The sequence below is a fragment of the Astatotilapia calliptera genome, chromosome 5, assembly GCF_900246225.1.
Source record: "Astatotilapia calliptera chromosome 5, fAstCal1.2, whole genome shotgun sequence".
NCBI lineage: Eukaryota > Metazoa > Chordata > Actinopteri > Cichliformes > Cichlidae > Astatotilapia > Astatotilapia calliptera.
The window spans coordinates 9431871-9451284 of NC_039306.1; the positions used below are offsets into that span (position 1 = coordinate 9431871).

The following is a 19414-nucleotide window of genomic DNA, read 5'->3' on the forward strand; positions in this document are numbered from 1 at the left end:
TGGACACAAGGTCACCCTTTGCATTTCTACATTGCAAAAGAGTGTCTAATACATCAAGCACAAATTTGTTGATTGACCTCAACTTTCAAGGGATCAAGCAGGGTCACCTTTGAACCATCTATATTTGTAAGTGTAGCTGTGACCGTTCTAAAAATTCTCCAATAATAATGTGTCTTCTTCACCTGAAGCTTTCACAAGACATGTGATGTGGCGAGGAGAACGTAAAGTTGTGTGGGGTCATTTATGACATTTGTAAATACAGGCACTGGGCTCCTTTCAATGTAATTTTTTATTTATTTTATTTTTTAGAATTAAACCTATTTTGAAAATCCAAATATTTTTGATTGTTTCTGCATCATTTTCTTAGTTACTGGAAGCAGCTGATTTTAAAACTTAAGTGTATAAGTTAATTACAGGCTAGGATTCTTTCATTCTTTTGTGGAGTTCAGAAAAAATAAATAAGATTAGAAATATAAAATCACTGAAAGATCAAAATAGTAATATTGAGGTGTCAATAAAACTTTGGACTCACTCTGTTTGTAGAAAATCCCAGTTGTGATGAGAGTTACGAACAGGCCCACTGACAGAATGCACACCAAGCACATTAGCCTCCTCTCCATCCGTGTCCTGCTCGGCCAACACGAGGAACGGCCGTGCAGAAGACTCACCTACACACATACACAAATCTTTTAGATGGCTTTTTAAAATTCAAAGCCACAGACACTACTGCATGAATGACACACAATGAGTGTATTTACTTGTGAACAAAAACTGGAAAATATTGTGTCTAGATAAAGTTTCTCAGGGATTTGATGACAGGTATGGTTTCACAGCACAATGGCTTCTCCATTAGTCTCCTCAGCCCTCATACACTGAAAGAGGTCAAGCATTCTTTCATTGTTTCCTCACTAATAAAAGCACAGTTTACTTTTGGCCTAATATAAGACAAGACAACGCTGAACTTTATCTGCTGCTTTTGGTGTTCACCCTTTAAATGATGAGTTTACTGATAACGATCTGTTGAAAAGTGGCTCAAAGACTGACTCCAAGAGTCACTCGTATCCTTCAATGGACACATTACAGACTCTGGTCAGTCTGAACGAGACTCCTATAAATAAATGGTGACTTTTGTTCATTCCACACACTACACCATGTTGAAGCCAGGTATGCCAAATCTATAAATATAGGGATCAGATTTGCTGCTATTAGTAGACATTTTCACAAGGTTAAAGATATTTAACCAGCTTAAAAAAAAAACAAAAAAAAAAAAAACACAATTCCTTATACAAAGACTTCGCTTGCAGAATTTTGAACACAGTAACAAATCAGGTCGATTTCTAGCTAACCAGCTAAAAATAAATAAAGAAAAAAACAACTATATGTGCTGCTAAAGATTTATCGGGGAACATAATATATGATCCTGGAAGAATAAACAACATTTTTAGGGATTTCTATGAAACTTTATACTCACCACAAATAAACCCATCTAAAAATGAAATTGATCTGTTTCTTGACAACGTAACTCTTCCAAAATTACTAGATAGTCAAGCAATGGAACTGGATTCGCCACTGACGCCAAGTGAACTCCAGGAAGCCCTGATAAGTATGCCCAATAATAAGGCTCCAGGTCCAGACGGCTTCCCTGCAGAATTCTACAAAGAATTCTGGATAATTTTGGCACCAGTATTCCACGGCATGTTGCAGGAAATCGAGGAAAAGGGCAGACTACCACCAAATATGAATTCTGCCAACATTAGTCTCCTGCTAAAACCAGGCAAAGACCCTTTATTTCCCTCAAGCTATTGTCCAATTTCTCTTTTAAATGTAGACCTTAAAATAATCTGCAAAGCTCTCTCAAAGAGATTAGAGAAAATGACCCCCCTCTTAATTCATCCTGACCAAACTGGTTTCATAAAAGGTCGGCACTCCTCAACAAACACTCGTAGATTACTTAATTTAATAGACTACTCATACGATAAAAACATCGAAACCATAATATTATCTCTAGATGCAGAAAAAGCATTTGACAGAGTTAACTGGAAATTTTTATTCGCAACTTTACACAAATTTGGTTTTGGAAACTCTTTCATAAACTGGATAAGAATATTATACAATTCCCCAACAGCTCGTATCAGAACAAATGACCAGACATCCTCCAGCTTCTATCTCCTGAGGGGCACCAGACAGGGATGCCCACTCTCCCCTTCACTTTTTGCAATTTTTATCGAACCTCTAGCAGCAGCATTTAGACAGGCTACAACAATTAAGAGCATAAAATGTAAGAACAGAACATAAAATCAGTCTCTATGCGGATGATGTGTTGCTTTTTCTGCAAAACACACAAACCAACCTCTGAGTTAATTACTTTAATAAACTGGTTTTCAAGAGTTTCAGATTACTCAATTAACTGGCCAAAATCTACAGTTCTCCCCATTAACTGCTCCTTCCATAATTCTTCCTCTGCCCCACTGCAATCCGGAAATATTAAATATTTAGGTATTAATGTCTCTCCTAAGCTTTCAGACTTAACTAAACCACATCCCACTTCTAAAGAAAGTAGAAGGCGATCTGACTAGATGGAAATCTTTACCCATATCACTCATGGGAAGGGTCGCCACTATAAAAATGATGATCTTGCCAAAAATAAATTACTTATTTTCGATGATCCCTAACAAACCATCACAAGATTGGTTCAGATCTCTGGATTCATATATTTCCAAATTCCTTTGGAAAGATAAACCCCCGCGTATCAGCTTAAAAACGCTACAAAGAACCAAGGATAGAGGAGAATTAGATCTGCCTAATTTTTACCAATACTTCTTAGCCAACAGGCTTCAGTTCATCTCAGAATGGTTAAAACATACCCTCTTAGTTGAGCCCTGGCTAGATGTTGAACAGGCACTATGCAAGGATCTAGAGATTTCAGACCTACCATTTATTAGCTCAAACATCAAAAGACATGAATGCTTTAAAAGTATCAACATCAGCTTTTCTCTGACAGCATGGTGGGAGTTTCTAAAAATAACGGAGTCTTCATTAATCCCATGCAAACGTACACCTATCTGGAATAACCCTGACATATTACAAAACAATAATATGATTAATTTCACAGAATGGAGTTGTAAAGGAATTAAATACTTAGAACATATATTAGAGGGAACAGAATTTATTCCATTTGACAGACTAGTTGCACAATATGGGATCAACAAGAAAAGATTTTTAGAATATCAACAAATTAAATCCATAGTAAAAAAGAAATTTAACCTCAGTCAAGTTGAATTACAAACACCACTAAGTGCGGCACATTTTCTTACTCTTAAATCCCCCAAATTATCTAAAATATACAGAACACTTTCTAAATTAGATAAATCAATATCCCTTCCTATTGGAAAGTGGGAAGCAGATTTATCAGTCAGCTTAGACCAAAACTTCTGGTCTCAGATTTGCTTAAAAACCTTTAAATTAATTAAAAATCCCAGTCTGCAATTAATTCAATACAAAATACTACATAGAGTGCACTATACAGGTCATCGGATGTTCAAGATGGGCTTTACATCTTCCAACAACTGCTCACACTGTCAAGGCAATACACCAGACAATTACATTACGTTCTGTCCACCAGTGCAAAAGTTTTGGCGCGAGATATGTGAAGACTTATCAAAGTGTCTGAAATGTAACATTCCAACCTCCCCCTTAGTGTGTTTACTGGGCAGCTTAGATAATGTCACTTCAGAAAAGAATATCGCCCATATGATTTTCACTGCCCTATGCATAGCCAAGAAAACAGTCCTCATGAACTGGAAAAATAAAAATAATCTTAATTCTAACCAATATAGAAATTATCCATTAGATTACATTAGTCTTGATACAGCCTCTACCACCACACCAGATCAATTGCTCTGGGCTCCTTTGATCAGCTCCATCACCTAGTGGGGGTGGGGGGTCATAGTTTGGTCCCGCCTTCACTGTTGTGATTGGTGTGGGGGTAGGGACAGGCTTAGGGCGTCGGGGGGTTCCCCGGAGGCATCTTCCTTGGGGGGCTCAACCCGGGGTAGCGGTCATGTCCGGTTGGGGGCTCTGTTGGCTCTCAGGTGACTGTTTCCTCGCGGCTGCGTGCAGCGGGGCTAGGGGAGGGTCTGTGCTGACGGACGTGGGTTACTGACCTGGTAGCCTGGCTGCCCCTGGGTGGGTCCGGGATGGGCGTGAGGTTCTGGGGGCGCTCCGTCTCTGGGCTGGGGCGGGTGGGTGCATGGGGGCCCGGCCCTGGAGCAGGGTGCCGCCGGTGCGTCGAACCGCCTGGGGGGCTCTTCAACTGGTGGGGGAGATGGTCACATCTTGCAGGAGCTTTCCTCTCTTCAGGAACTCTCTCTGCAGGAGGGGGAGATACAGGAGAGGTGGAGGAAGATCTCAGCCTGGGCGTCTATTGTCTTATGTAGTCTGGAAGATGAGTGGATGGTGGGGTGGGTGCAGTTTTCTCTGTGGTGGGGTTGGGTGGACTGTCCCGGGCTCTGTGGGGCCGGGAGGCGCTGCTGCACTGGGCCCCGGTCTGGATGGGCCTGGGCCCCCTTTCCCTGGTGGGTCGCGGAGTATGGGGGTGCCTACTGGGGTCAGCGGGGGAGCTGGCCCCAGGGAGGGGTTACCTGCCCCTCCCTTCCTTCCCTCCCCATCTCCAGCTGCCTCTCTCTTCCCGCTCCACCACAACCACCCACACATGCAGGGCCTTGGAGTAGGGGTATGTCACCAGGGTGCAGAGGAGGCTACCCCCCCGTCCCCTTCTGGCTGCCTCTGCCTCAATTTTATCCCACAACTTAGACATTCACATTACTCACACTCTCATTACACATACATATAGGATCTTGGGGGTGGGCACGATACACGGAGTCCAAATTACCATCAGGGTGTACACCTCACCCCTGGCGTCGTTGCCCACCTCTCAATTTTAAATACACGTAGACATTGAGGGCTAGCAGGAGGGACCATGCGCTTACCTGCTGCTCTCTGGCAGGTAGCTCCATGCCCTCCTGGGTTTTAATTGCACCTTAGAACACACATGCATCAACACTACAATAAGCGGGTGGAGGGAGGTTTGGAGTCTTCTCCCACCCCCATTCTCTGTGGCCTGCTGGAGCGGGAGGGCTAGGTGGAGTTGGCCGTCCGACTGCGGTCTGGAGTGTGGGGCCTCCCTGCTGCTACGGAGTCGGGGTGGTCTGCCTCTCCCCACCGCAGGGAAAAGGGTAACACCACCTGGGTCTGGGTGCAGTTCCCCCCTCCAGGGGTAAGGGTACCTAGACCCGGTTTGTAGAGTACGCTTGGGGAGTGTGATCGTGTGTACAGCGTCTCTTTATGTCTGTCTCCACGTTGGTTGAGTGTGGAGTGAGTGCATATGAGAGCATGAGGGGGGGGAATGGATGTTTGTGTCTGTGTGTGCCTGTATGTCTGTGTCTATATGTCAGGTTGGGTATCAGACGCCACCTCTCTGGGGACACCTCAGGCCCTCCAAGGTTTGGAGGCCTATCTCCACCTACCACCACTTCCCCTGCCAGTGGCGGACTCCCTCAGGGGTCGGTGCGTTGGTGGTTCTTTGTGTGTGGGGGTGGGCGTCCGGGTACACACCGGCTCACTCCTTGACGGCTGCTTATCGGGGCCTGGAGCCTGGGGCTCGCTCGGGCCCCTTCGGGGGTGGGGTGCCCCCGGCCTCTCGGCCTGGGGCTCGGTCACTCAGGCACAGCTGGCGGCCGGCGGAGCTCACGGGCGCGTCACTGCAACTCCCCCTGGCTTCTGCTCCGCGGCTGCTGAGTGAACCCTCATCTGGGACTCTCCTCAGCTCTTACTGGAACAGTGGCGCGGCTGCCCCTCTGTTGGTCTTCCATGGTTTCTTGTGTTCTGGGGGCCTCTGGATGTCTGGAGTTTTGATCTCCTCCATACCTGCTTCACACCCTGGAGGACGGGGCTGTGGCCCCCCCACACTCCCTAGCAGATCGTTACATGGAGAAACCTTTGGAATACAAGCGCGCTGATCCACACAGGTATGCACACGGGTGTTCACTGCTCGTAGACCCAAATTACACCTTTCTTGGCTGCTACTTCGAAGCACATCTGTCCTGCGTGCTGCACAACAACATTGAATATTTAGTATTTACTGCTGTTTACACTTAGCTAGATTAATGCGATTGTGTTGTGTTTAGTATGTTGCTTTGTTTTTTTTTTTGTCTTTTTTTGCTTGTTTTCTATTCTTCTCTCAACAGGTGATCCAGGAGATTTTTATTTTTTTCCTCCCCCCCCTTTCTCACTGTCCCTCTCCCCTTCTGTTTTTCCTTTCCTTCCTCTTTCTTTCTCCCTTTCCTATCTCTCACTCATGTCTGTCCCGTCTGTAACATCTGAAAATAAAATATAATAAATAATAAAAACAAAGATCGACCAAATGGACCAATACGGCAATGCCACGATGATCCATTCGGCAAAGTAAATCCATTGGGTATCCTTGTTGGTCTTCAGACAACAATTCTGATGGCTAAAGAACCAAATGGGACAGGCGGAAAAAAAACAAAAAACAAAAAAACAACAACACATTTTCACAAGTCAAATTAAAGTGTGATCGAAGCAAAGGCGGCTTCTTAATCCCAGAGCCTTAGTGAATTAAGCAGGTTTGGTGCAGAGCTGCATTTCTGAGCACAATTGGGATAATCACTGCCAAGTCTTTCTCACCTGTAGTTTGCCACAGTCTTAGGAAGCTACATTTCATTTCACAAAAATAAAAACCCCACACGTTATACTTGAATCTAGGCACAGTTTGAACACAGTTTCAATCCTGGTTAAATAAAGCACCTAAAGAATGAACGAACTGCACAAAACAGTGTCTGTCTGCACTGTATGGACATGAACAATACACTGTTTAACTTAAGCAATGAGGCCAAATGCTCTATCTGCAGTCTCAGTGAAATCCTTTATACATGTTGTGTTCTTTCATAAAGCAGAAAAAATACAAAGGATTTCACACTTAAATGCTTCAGTGTCTGTGCGCAAAAACTTCCTTGTGTGAAAACCATAAAAAAAATAAAGACAACTTCATCTCAATGGGGAGAAAAAAAGCAACCAATTTCATTCTGTTTGAAAACTAAAGTCAATTTGTGGAATATTCTTGCGTTGTGGTCTTCTCTCTAAGACACAGGAGACAAATCATTTTTAAATTTTACAAGTAACAATTAAGACATTTGTCCAAACATTAATATTTGCCAAATTGCTGAAATGTTGTAAAATGATCTCAAAATGCTGTCAACCAAATACATGAGTAGAAGGGCAGTAGCAACAGCATACTCTTAGTGTTTTGATTATGGCTTTTTGCATTGTTTTTACTACAGAGAATAACATTTCCAGGATGTTTCTGCAACGCTCCTGTAAAATACAAATACATGCTGTTGGGAATTCTTTAATTTAGCTAGCTTTATCATTTTTACTGTTGACATGGTTAATTTGTGCTTGATGCCACACTGAAAGCCAAGCAGAACAGTGGAGGCAAAGTTCAGATTTCAGTATTGCTTGAACTATAGACCGTTTTCAGTTATAGCACTGATAATTTTATTTTACAGTTTTATTTTGTCCCCACCATGAATAAAATAAATAAATAATAAGATGCAGCAATCTGCACCCAACATGTATGAAAATGATAAAAATGACAGCTATGCAGTTATCCATCAATTCATGCCTTTTCTTAACTGCTTATCCAACCAGTTTCAGTGGACTGATACCAGCTGATGCTGGGTGAGAGTTGGATGCACCCCGTCCATCACTGAGCAAAAACAAAATGCCGTCTCTGGACAGAACTGGATGAAACCCACACAAGTGATGTGACCACAGTTTTTTTTTCTGGTGACTTTTTCTGGAAGAGTTTAAAGCCTTTTTATTTTTAACTTATTCATTAACAGTATTCCAGGGGATCCAAATTTAGTTTGAGAACTACAGACACTGGGGAGGATATGTCCCAGCTCACTAGCGGTTAGGCCATCTTTCGTTCAACTGTCATGCAAATATACTCACTAATCTTATAATCTTCTATTTCATACACATGCTCAGTTCAGAATGAGGCCTCTATTTAGATGTTTTGGCCAATGCAACATTACATGAAGACTTCAAATTCCTTCATAAATCAGAATAGGAATACATTTCTAAGTACTAGATATCTTAAAGTTCCGGGTAGACAAGTTAAACTAATACTACGGCTAGAGTGGCGGCTTTTATTGAACCACTAAATGAGGACAGCTTGCTTAAAAAGAAAAAACTAATCATAAGCATAAGCCGCTGTTGGTTCATCTGTAATTAAAAATTTAGAAAATGTGTTGTCTTATACCAGGTGCAAAACCTCAACAATTACACACTTACCCACATGTTCTATAATAATCCAGTACCAGCACCAACCTGTTTCTTAGGTTTAGCCCAAGGTATTTGCATTCTTACCTGCATGGGAGCTGATGGGTAGATATCGTCACTGGTGGAGTCCACCACGTCCTCCTCGTCCAGAGTGGCTCGCCTGTATGCGGACATCTGAAAAGTCAAATTAAGAAAAGACTCTCTCAGAGCTTCCATGTTGCTTCAAGCATCTAATAACATCCCACTAACGTGTGTGAGAGTTTTTGCGTGCGGTGTCTGTTCTTCAGGAATTTAAGGCAGAGTAGGGTTTCCCTCTAAAATCCATCAGGAGAAAAAATTATCCGGTTTACTTCTTTCACTCACACAGCAAAACTGCTTGGGGGAAAAACAAATGGAACATAAAAAAAACAACACGTGTTGGTCTGCCTTTCAAAGCACTTTTCTGCTCCCTCCAGTTCTCTCAACACCTCCAAACACCCCCATGGCTTCAGGCAGAGAGACCCTGCAGCAAACTTCACAACAGTAGGAAAACCTCCTCCTCCTGAAAGTACGATCTCCTTGCGCTTCTCCTCTCCCTCTCTTCCTGAGCAAAGTTTCTGTAGACTTCCTTTTCAGCACGGTCTGTGCAAACACGGCAACAGAGAAGCCGGAACTACTGAAAAACGGGAAGTAGCTCTGACTTTTACATGACTGAGACTGAGTGTATGGTACAGATTGTGTGAGCGTGCGCGTCTATGTGAGTGTGTGTGAAAGCACATACTCAAATGTGGTTTCACTTAGATTTGTGGAGGCAAGCGCGCAGTTGTAGTTCACGCCCTTTGTCTTTTCTATAGGACACAATGGACTGGGAGGAGGAGCACAGAAAAAAAAAACAACAACAATCTTTTACATACATGCTCAGTTTCTTTTGCAATTGTTACCTGAAAGTCATAACAGCCACTTCTTCTCATGTTTAATCCCTCACCCAAAAAGGGGCACAAACATGAAAAAGCTGTTTTAAAAAAGAAGCCAACCGGAAGGGAAGCTGTGAGTATATATGCTGGGGAGAGTGATTATCTGATTGGGGACAGGTGTGGTGGAAAATTGGAGGGAAACGTAAGAAGGACCAGAAGCAAAGCTAACAGGAATGAACATGGTCCAAGGATTACAAAATAAATCAGGAAGTGACAGAACAGAAATCCTGCACCATGACGTGTAAGTGGAACCTGTCATCGGTATAACCTAAACACATAAGACAAAGAATATCTACAGCTGACCATAATAATGGATTGGATTTATATAGCACTTTTCAAGGCACCCAAAGCACTTTACAATACCACTATTCAGTCACTCTCATACACTGGTGGAGGCAAGCTACAGTTGTAGCCACAGCTGCCCTGGGGCAGACTGACAGAAGCGAGGCTGCCATATCACGCCATCGGCCCCTCTGGCCAACACCAGTAGGCAAGTAGGGTAAAGTGTCTTGCCCAAGGACACAACAACCAGGACAGAGAGCCCAGGGATCGAACCGGTGACCTTCCGGTTACAGATGCGATTTCCAACCCCCTGAGCCACGGTCGCCCGACCATCAGCAGGCATTCCTTCTTTGGGAAGTATATGTAAAAAATAAAAGAAACTGTATCATGGCTCTATTTATTAAAGCATAATGTCTGGCTGATTTAAGTGGGTAAGCGACACAAACACCAATAATGCACAACCACACTAACTTTCCGTTATAAAAAGAAAAATAACTTGAAAGGTAAGGTAATACTAAGAATATTTCATAATAATGTATAGAAATAGCACTTCAAAGTTTCCTTTATGAGCTGGAGTGGGAAGCTGGTCACCAAATAACAAAGAAGTTTAACCCTAGCTGAGGCTTGCACATGGATCCATTTATTAGACAACACATCATATTGCAAATCATTTTAATCTGCTGAAGAAGCTATAAAGATTTTATAAAGCAGCTGCTTTATTTTTGACCTGTGATGATGGGAGGGAGAGCAATAAGGTTCTCATAGCATTGTGTCTAGCACTGTAGCCTATTTTTGAATCTGCCGCCCAGCTGGAACACATGTTCTTCCTGTGGGTACTCTGGCCCCCTACATGAGTCCAAATACATACATGCTAGCTTAACTGTTGATTTTAAGTTGGCCGTGGTTGTGAATGGCAGCGCGCATGATTGTCTGTCTCTCTAAATGACTGGCGACTAGCTAAGACCCTGAACTGAATAAGAAAAATTGGATGAATGGTGATGCTTTTATGACCAAAAGAATATGAGCAGGAATGTGAGCAGGGGAAATTAGCTTTCTCTGAAGGGTGTCTCGGCTAAACCTCAGCATGATTTAGTACTGTGCTAACTATATAACTGTAAGCAAGAGACAGTTACAACTTTTATTACACAGAGGTATCCTCCCTGTGTTACTCAATATACTGAGGTTATACCATATAATGCTACCAAACAGCCCTATCACAGCTGTTGTGGTCTGTATGGCAGAAACATGTAGTTATATTACTGTGAAGGTGCACGTCATTCTGTGGTGCAGGGTACAGATTTAAACCATAGCTGTCTATCCTTTCATTTTTCAGTGCTTATCTAGGTTGGGGTCACAGGGGTAGCAATTTAAGCAGAGATGGCCAGAACACCCTCTCCCCAGCCACCTCCTCTTCCAGGGGGACACCAATCAAGCCTGGTGGGTAGGGGTGGGACGGCTCCTCCAGGTAGAACATGGACAAATGGGGACATGGAATATCAGTTAAATCCTACAGTGTCAACGAAACTGGATACACGATGGATGGACATAAAGAAACTTTCATGAATGACTTATATAGTGTTTACGTTTTTATTTAGTTTTTAAGATTTATCTCGTTTATTTTCTTAAAAAGCACTACTTTCTCATGTCTCCTGTATTTCCTTTTTCTTCACTCTGTGTCACTACCACTCACTTCCTCTTTTTCAGTGTCATATGTGTCTTTGTGTGTTACTTTGCCACTTTTGTGATTCCCCTGCCCCACCCTCATTAGGTTCACCTGTCTTCATTTATTTTCCTGTCTCGCCCCGTGTCACTGGTTAGGCTGTCTGCTGTTCCACCTGGTGTCCCTCCTTGTGGTCTCGTGGATTACTGTGGTGTTTGCACAAGCCTTTTGGACTTTGTTTAGACTTGTAATTCTTTTTTGGGTGTCAATGTTGCAGCTAAACCTGCCTCTTGGGTTCTACATTTTTGACCTTTAATCACATTTAAAAAACTAACACACAAAAAAAATGTTAGTGGTGGTGTTTAAATTAAGCAAAATTTAAAACCCATCTGAGTTTATGAATGTATTCATAGCAGCCTGTTTCACAATAAATCTCAAATATTTGAATAATTGGACATCATTTTTGGGGAATATTAAACTACACACCACAGTATAGTTTCTTGCTTGCAATTCAAAGAGTCAATTTCCAAATGTTCCGATTATTCTCAAAGGCAATGTGCAATCTCCAAATGTTGACGTTACGCTACGTGGAAGCGTATCTGTGACCGGAAGGTCGCCGGTTCGATCCCTGGGCTCTCTGTCCTGGTCGTTGTGTCCTTGGGCAAGACACTTTACCCTACTTGCCTACTGGTGTTGGCCAGAGGGGCCGATGGCGCGAAATGGCAGCCTCGCTTCTGTCAGTCTGCCCCAGGGCAGCTGTGGCTACAACCGTAGCTTGCCTCCACCAGTGTATGAATGCGAGAGTGAATGAATAGTGGCATTGTAAAGCGCTTTCGGTGCCTTGAAAAGCGCTATATAAATCCAATCCATTATTATCATTATTATTACGTCCAGATGAACAGAATCAACTTTTGGAGAGTTACTTTCCTGGATGGTTGATTGCAATGCGCAATCCATTTTTAAGAGCTAATTTGAAACTTCCAAACCTAAGGAGCTACTTCCTATCACTTACAATTCATAAACAGATCTTTTAGTACAGCGACTGACATTACACAACTTTGTTTTCTAATACTCCCCATAGCCTGTTGCCTCAGAATTACTGGCTCCTATTGATACAGCTTTTCAGGCGTTTCTGGTAACAGGAAAAGATCAGAGTGGCAAGGAAAGCGTTGACTGGATTGCTGCTTTTATTAACAAACTGCGCCACCCAGGTCACTTTCAGCAGCTCTGACATTGAACTGCTAGCTGTGAGGTTACACACACATTACATGCTCTGGAAGTTTTTAAATGCCATCTTGGTTGTTGTTTACATCCTGCCTCTGCCAACCAGGCAACCACGTGTAAAGTCATCTACTCTGTTGCAGCAAGACTCCAGACTATGCATCACAAAAAGTTGTCTTGCTTGTCTTACACAAGTAAGACTGTAGACTTTTGGGTAGTAAATATACATATCTGCAGTTCACTAGTAAACACCTGAAGCACAAGAGGCCAGAGATATAGATCGTTCTTATACTACAATTTCAACACTGTTAACAGGACAATGATTAACTTCAGCTGCCTGTCAACCCGGTAAATGTGTCACCACAATGCAAAACGCCACAGGGGGATATATTAAAAACATTTTTGCCTGGAGTATTTTGATCATCAAGCATATAATCAGACTCTAAAATAGCACTTTTGTCCAATCTTAGTTTTTCCCCTTGTGGGCACAGTTCACATGTTAGCCTTTTGACCAAAAACCAAACCCGCGACTGAAATAAATGTTTACTTGATTAAGACTTTATTAGATTGTCTCATAAGCACAGCCAGAAGGTCAGATCCTTTCTTTTAGTTCCCACTCGTCTCTCATAAACAAAAATTGATGTTCCTACCACAAAAATCCTCGAGAATTCCATGCAAACCAGGAGCACAAATTCCTGTGATTCCTACTAAATCTTGGTTTCTATTAGATGAGATTTATGAAATGAACCCCATTGGGAGGAGGGGAACAGTTGAAGTTAAACTGAAAATTTGTTGAGAAAGAGTGTTGGATTTGTTGGTACTGCTGTTCTTGGTCGGCTGCTTGCTGCTTAAATAGTTGTACATAAATAAGCCAACTTAAAAAAAGAAATAGTTACTGAAGCAGAAGGAAACTGAAAAAAAAAATTTAATTAAAAGGCTTTCATTCTGATCAGTAGTATAAAACTTACTAGGGAAGACACTGATACCAGCCAATAACTGTTTGGGGACTTTTATTCTGAAATAAAACTACTGCTTGTTGTTGTCCTCATAACTTCCTAGATCTAACTAGGGGCTTTATTATAAAAAAAACATATCAGGCTTACATTAAGAAGGAAAGTGCTTTCTTTAAAAAAAACAAAACAAACAATAACTCAGCGTTTTTATTTTGGAAACTGGATATATTTTAAAGCACATTGAGCTTACATTAAGAAACCGGTGGCTTTTATTTTGAAAATCTGACACCAAGACCCACGCTGTAGCAGTCGTCATTGTGTTTCTGCGACAAACACTGCAGGATTAGTTGCATGCCAAAAAACAAACAAGCAAAAAGGATGATTCTACATACTTTGCAAAAACCATCACTGTGCTGGTGTGTTTATGAACTCCAATAAAGGGCTGGCAGCTGGCCTGCTGGGTCATACAATCAGCTTATGAAAAAATGGAAGGACTAAAATGATGAGGGGAAAGAGGTAGGGCAGAATATGAGGGCATAGATACACTTTCAATTATATAAATGGTTTCGAATGGCCTATAGCTCAAAGCAAAAGGTCTAATGGGGACATTGACGTTTGACTTTCTCGTTTGACACACATACGTTTTGCTCCATCAATATTTGACCTATAACTCATTAAAGGATTACAGCTGTTCCATTTAACAAAAAAAGCGCCTCATGAATTAAACAAAGTGAGTGTAACTCAACAAAATTATATGCAAAAAAGAAAAACACCCCGGTTTAATCATGTAGTCTGCTTTGGATCACAGTGCAGGATAACAAAATGCAGTATTTACTGGCACTGTCCACGTTGTTGCTGCACAGGCATTCCTGTGCACATTCACTGTTTCTGAACACTTTCCTGGCAGCTAGAGTCTGTGCAGATGTGTACGCACAGATTGCCACACAGATTGAGTTGAATCACTACATAGTCACAATACCACTTCCCCTTTCCTGTTAATATTTTGTGACCAATAAAGGCCTCTTTTATTTTCAAGAAATGTGAATTGTAATACTTGATGCAATACTAATATACACTCATCCACACAGACCTGAAAGAAAGAGTTATAAATTATAAATATGAACCTTAGGTCTCTCCTGCTCACAAGTTCCTGTTGATGCCCTTTCTTAAAGGAAGTCACGCTAAGTGACAAGTGGGAGGCATATGAAAACATAAAATGATGCAAATCTTACACTAACAGTCTGTGGTCAAGGTCAGTTGTGGACACTTTGTAGGAAATCCCTAATGGTGTCCCACAGGGCCCAAAGATGTCTTCCCAAAGTAAAGCCGACAGTATGCGAGGTAAGTATCCTCCAATTCTTGGAAATGACGGGAGACTGTGGCCTTTGAGGGAGAATGTAAACCCAACCATGCGTCAGTAATTCGTCACTGATCCTGCAAACCAGACGATTATTTGTAGCACTCGGGCATTCTTCCAATAATAACTTCAGTGTGTTTGTGTTTAGAATTGGGTGCTGCATGCGCTGTGGCGTGCAGAGTTTGACAGTTTATTAGCAAAGAAACAAATGCGAGTAGGACGAGAGGAAAAAGAAAATGTGTAAAAAATGTCGGCGGAAGGAGGGAGATGATTTAAAGTTTGTCTGACATGAGCTGGCAGTGCACCCATTCGGCACGGGAAGAAGTGTGCCCTGGTCAACCACTGTGGTAAGCCAGCGAGACGCTAGGTCTGGATGCAGCTGCAGACCACATAAGATCAGTAATTAATGACTACATGCTAGAAACAAGTTACAATATAAGCCTAGTATCCTGCGCAAGAGACACGTGTCTGTTGACTTCTGTTTATCAGATCTGAATCATGCTGTGCTGTCATGCAGAGATGAATCTCAGAAGACTTTCAGCAAGAAGCAGAGAAAAAAACAGGCTTCTTTCCAAGCCTAAAGCTCTTTGTTAACCCATTGGTGTGAATCCAAAGTTCAGGAAAAACATTCCAGGAATACCACCCTGTCGAACATAAACATGACTAAACATCCTACTATAACAAGTACAAACTTTTTGATCCAGTCCAACATATTACCTGATGAGAAACTGGCTGAACACACTGCAGCTGCCTCTGGCTGTGTTTACTGGAATACTGCAATTCAGTGCTCGCGGCTTCAACTTGTCAGCTGAGTTTTCGACCTGTGCCTAATGTTCGCATGTTTACGTAGCAAATGAAGCAAAGAAATTAAACTAGGAATAATGCCTGGTGCAGTCATTCCTAAAAGGAGCCACCAACCACTTAATCTTTTGTGTCCAGGCTCCCGTTTCTGCCTGAAGGCCGCTGATAAGACAAAGTCATCTCAGGCTGCAGCTCTTGATCCCTGATGTCAAAACAGCAGTGGAAATTTATTTTTTGTCACAGTGCAGAGACAATGTTTCCTTTGGGGAAAACACCCTGATAATGACCCCCCCCCCCCCCCCCCCCACACACACACACACACACACACACACACACACAAAAAAGACATAAAGCTACTTTCCCAGGCTTTCCCAGCTCTGATTGTTAAACTAAGCTGAAGAGCTTTATGTGAATCATAACTCTTCAGGCCTATTTTTAGTGTTCTGTGTATGCCTCCTTTGACAAAATAAAGAGCTTGCATTTTCTCTCACATGGTTTTTAATATGCAGGTTTCAGCTCTGAAATTCTTCAGATTCCTGGTTAGTGTACGACTCCAACTCATTATTCTGTGTACTTTTCAGGTACTCTGACGTATGTACGGTGATCAAATATCAATGAGCCAGGTCTTGTTTCGCCATCATGCTGTGTGTCTGCTGCAAGTAACCAAAGTATTAAGTTCAGTCATCCTGACCCTGCATGCACACAAGTTAAACGTGGTAGAATAATATTTGCCCTGATACATATAATATGGCATATTGCTATATTTCAATATAGTTCTCATATATGATTAAAGCGCTCCAAGCAGGACCTTTTTAGCATAAGGCCAGGATTAAAAGGAGTGGCACACGGAATCTTGCACCAGCACAAACAGATAACAGCAGATTACCTGTTCCTGCTGTTGTTATGGCATCCTGCAGCACACTCCTGATCACACCTAGGTAATGAATAACTGGGTGAACCAAGCTCCCCAAGTGCAACACCTCCAGAGCCTTGTAAACATCTTTAAAGCAATCAATCACCCAGGCATGAAACTGTACAAATAGTTGCCTTCTGTGCCAGCAATCAACAGAGCAGTATTTCAAACAACCTAGATATTGATTTTAACTTGAGTTTGGACTGGTTAATTGCTACATAAATTAAAAAGAAAAAGCAGTGAAAAGCAGAAGTAGCTCTCAACAGAGAGGAAAAGGAAGTGGCAAAAGGACATGAAAATCAGGAAATCCAATTCCTCCTAAAGCTGAGGTTAAGGTGAAGCAATCTATTTTAGGAAGAATTTGCTTTAAATTTGATGTAATAACTTGAAACTTTTATTATGGTTGCGTTGGTCCCTAAACACAAGCAGAAAACATTCTGGATAGTCTTTTAAAGAAAGTTTTCACTATTTAGTTCTTCACAGTACACAAAGAGGGGGGCAGAGGCACAAAACAATCAATTTTTTGCCTCTGTATATATAATAAATTCTTACAAATGTAATCTCAAATACGCTGGTTGTAGAAGTTGTGGTGACTAAAATGTCACATATGCACAGGTCAGTGCAGACGGTTGAGCATGTTAAATGGTACATGGAACGATAGGATGTTGAGGTTGACTCACTAAACGCACCCCTGGGTATTTATGAACACAACTTTGCTGACTCAAACGTGATGTGTGTCAAAGTTAGTAGTGAAAACCTGAGAGGCTGCAAACAAGACTATTAATGCAACATATTTGAATATGGCAGCAAAGCCCCAAATCTCTATTGGATAGTTACTGTCAAATTAAAACCCACAGCATGAAGCTAACCTAGAATAAGGCCACTAAACTCCATGCAAGGCTCTGTATGCAGCCTGCTCTTTAGTTATATAGGAAGCACAGCCACACATTTGCATTAACATTTCCTTTAAAAACAGGGTTTCTTCCTTTAATGACCACAACCTCGCAGTAGTTTGTAATAATTAGTCTCTCTTAATGCGTTACTGCGCACAGTCCAGTTGTGTAATTACACTTTTAATCAGTATCGCGTGTAGCCAGAGGACGTCTTACCGTGCTCTCTGTTGATCTGCCGCCACCGCCGTGACTCTGGTGCGCTTTCTGACCGTGGGACAGTGAGCGATCTTCAGCTAAAACAGCCAAAGAGCCTGCGCTTCATTGTCAAGATAGTTCACGTCCCTCTGAAACTTTCCTCCACTACGCCTCTACCCCGGAAATCAGCACATTCACGCCTAGAGGTTTCAAATAGAAGCACTCAAACTGAAATGAGAGGCGTCGGCAAGAAGCTGCTCTCTCAGCATAAAAACATCAAATTGGTTTTTAATGGTAAGGTTTAATAGTGACCTCTCTCTTTTCCCCCGTATCTGAGTTGTCACAGTAGCCTACATAGGTTAGTAAAAGATAAACACTAAAGAGTATTAGCCTGCATTACTAAGTTAACCCAACATTAACTAAGCATTTTGGTTATGCTGAACTTGCCAGAGCAATGATATCAATATAACTGCTGATGAATTAACTAAGCTCGTGTAACAATGTATCAAAAGTTCAAACAACCACCAAAATGTATGCTTGTTCTTCTAACGTCATTAACTTTAAAATCCCAATTCAAAAGTTTGAATTTTTAAAATTTAATTATTATTATTATTATTATTATTATTATTATTATTGTTGTTGTTGTTGTTGTTGTTGTTAATAATAATAATAATAATAATAATAATAATAATAATAATAATAATAATAATAAGTACTCTTTATATCAGCTTTACTCACCTTGAAACACTTTGGTGTAACAGCTAGAACAGTTCCAGCATTTTTTTCCTCCCAGTAGTCCTCATATTGTATTTTACTTCAGTGATACATGTACATCATGTTGTATCAATTGTTAACATGCAGAGTTAAAATTTTACACATTCGCACAACATTGAACTTCTGAATATATGACCTTTGACTGTTAACCGATATCTCTGTTCATTTTGAAGCCTTGACAAACTGAAAAAATACTCTAAAAATACACCAAGCACCCCCAAAACAAATGCTATTTAAGATAGGAAAGGGTATGAACTACATTAGGCTCTATGGATTTTTATCTTTTGTTTTATTTTATTTATTTTTTTAGCCTGACAGACCAGATACAAACCACAAATTTGTATAAAGAATGTAACTGCATATGATGATTGAGAAAGCAGGTCTAACAGCGACACCCAAAGGAGGTCGCAGTAAATAGCAAGAAGCATACATCCAAAATAAAACCACACAAGCTGAAACTGCAGTACTCCTTACCAACGACTTTAAACAGCAAAAGAAAGTTTCTGAGTTAGACATCATCTGTGTGGAGTTTCCATATTCTCTCTGTGTGGGCTCTCTTCAGGTACTTTGGCTTCCTCCCACAGTCCAAAGACAGGCAGTTAGTGGGGTTAGGTTAATTTGTGACTCTAAATTGAATGGTTGTCTATTTGTTGTTTGTTTGTTTTTAAGCTTTGTGGCATTCATGTCATAAATGATAAGTGTGAGTGATACTCCCTGAGCAGGTATTCCACTTTATGTGGGTCTCCACAGCATTTGCACCTCATCACTCGTCCCTATGTTCAACAGAGAAAGTCTCCATGAAGTCTCACATATGGAGAGTTCTTTGGAATATAATTAAACAAAAGGAAGTGCATATACAATATAATAAAAATAATTATGTGCCTTTATTATGATGATATTGCTATAATACCTCAATTTTTAAGAATAATAATTACATGAATTGGCGGGTGAAGTGGCACACACAAGAGCCCAAAAAAGAAACAAGACTCAAAAAGAAATGTGCTCATATACAGATGCGTAACTGCTTAAACCAAAATATTACCAAACA

At 41.4% G+C, this 19414-nt stretch overlaps 1 protein-coding gene across 3 annotated transcripts in view; it reads right to left on the reverse strand.

Moving 5' to 3' along the window:
• ece1 (endothelin converting enzyme 1) overlaps window positions 1-17693 on the reverse strand; it is a 29753-nt gene extending 12060 nt beyond the window's left edge. Inside the window, exons 1-3 of one of the 3 annotated variants that reach the window (XM_026167125.1) lie at window positions 17614-17693; window positions 8452-8538; window positions 533-668 (exon numbers count right to left, since the gene is read on the reverse strand). In XM_026167125.1, the coding sequence (XP_026022910.1) occupies window positions 533-668; window positions 8452-8538 (223 nt within the window). In that variant the 5' untranslated portion in view covers window positions 17614-17693. Of the gene's footprint in view, window positions 1-532; window positions 669-8451; window positions 9144-9284; window positions 9405-17613 lie in introns of those variants that run through there. The other 2 variants (XM_026167124.1, XM_026167123.1) reach the window with 2 other exon arrangements.
• Between the last annotated feature and the right edge of the window lie 1721 nt (window positions 17694-19414).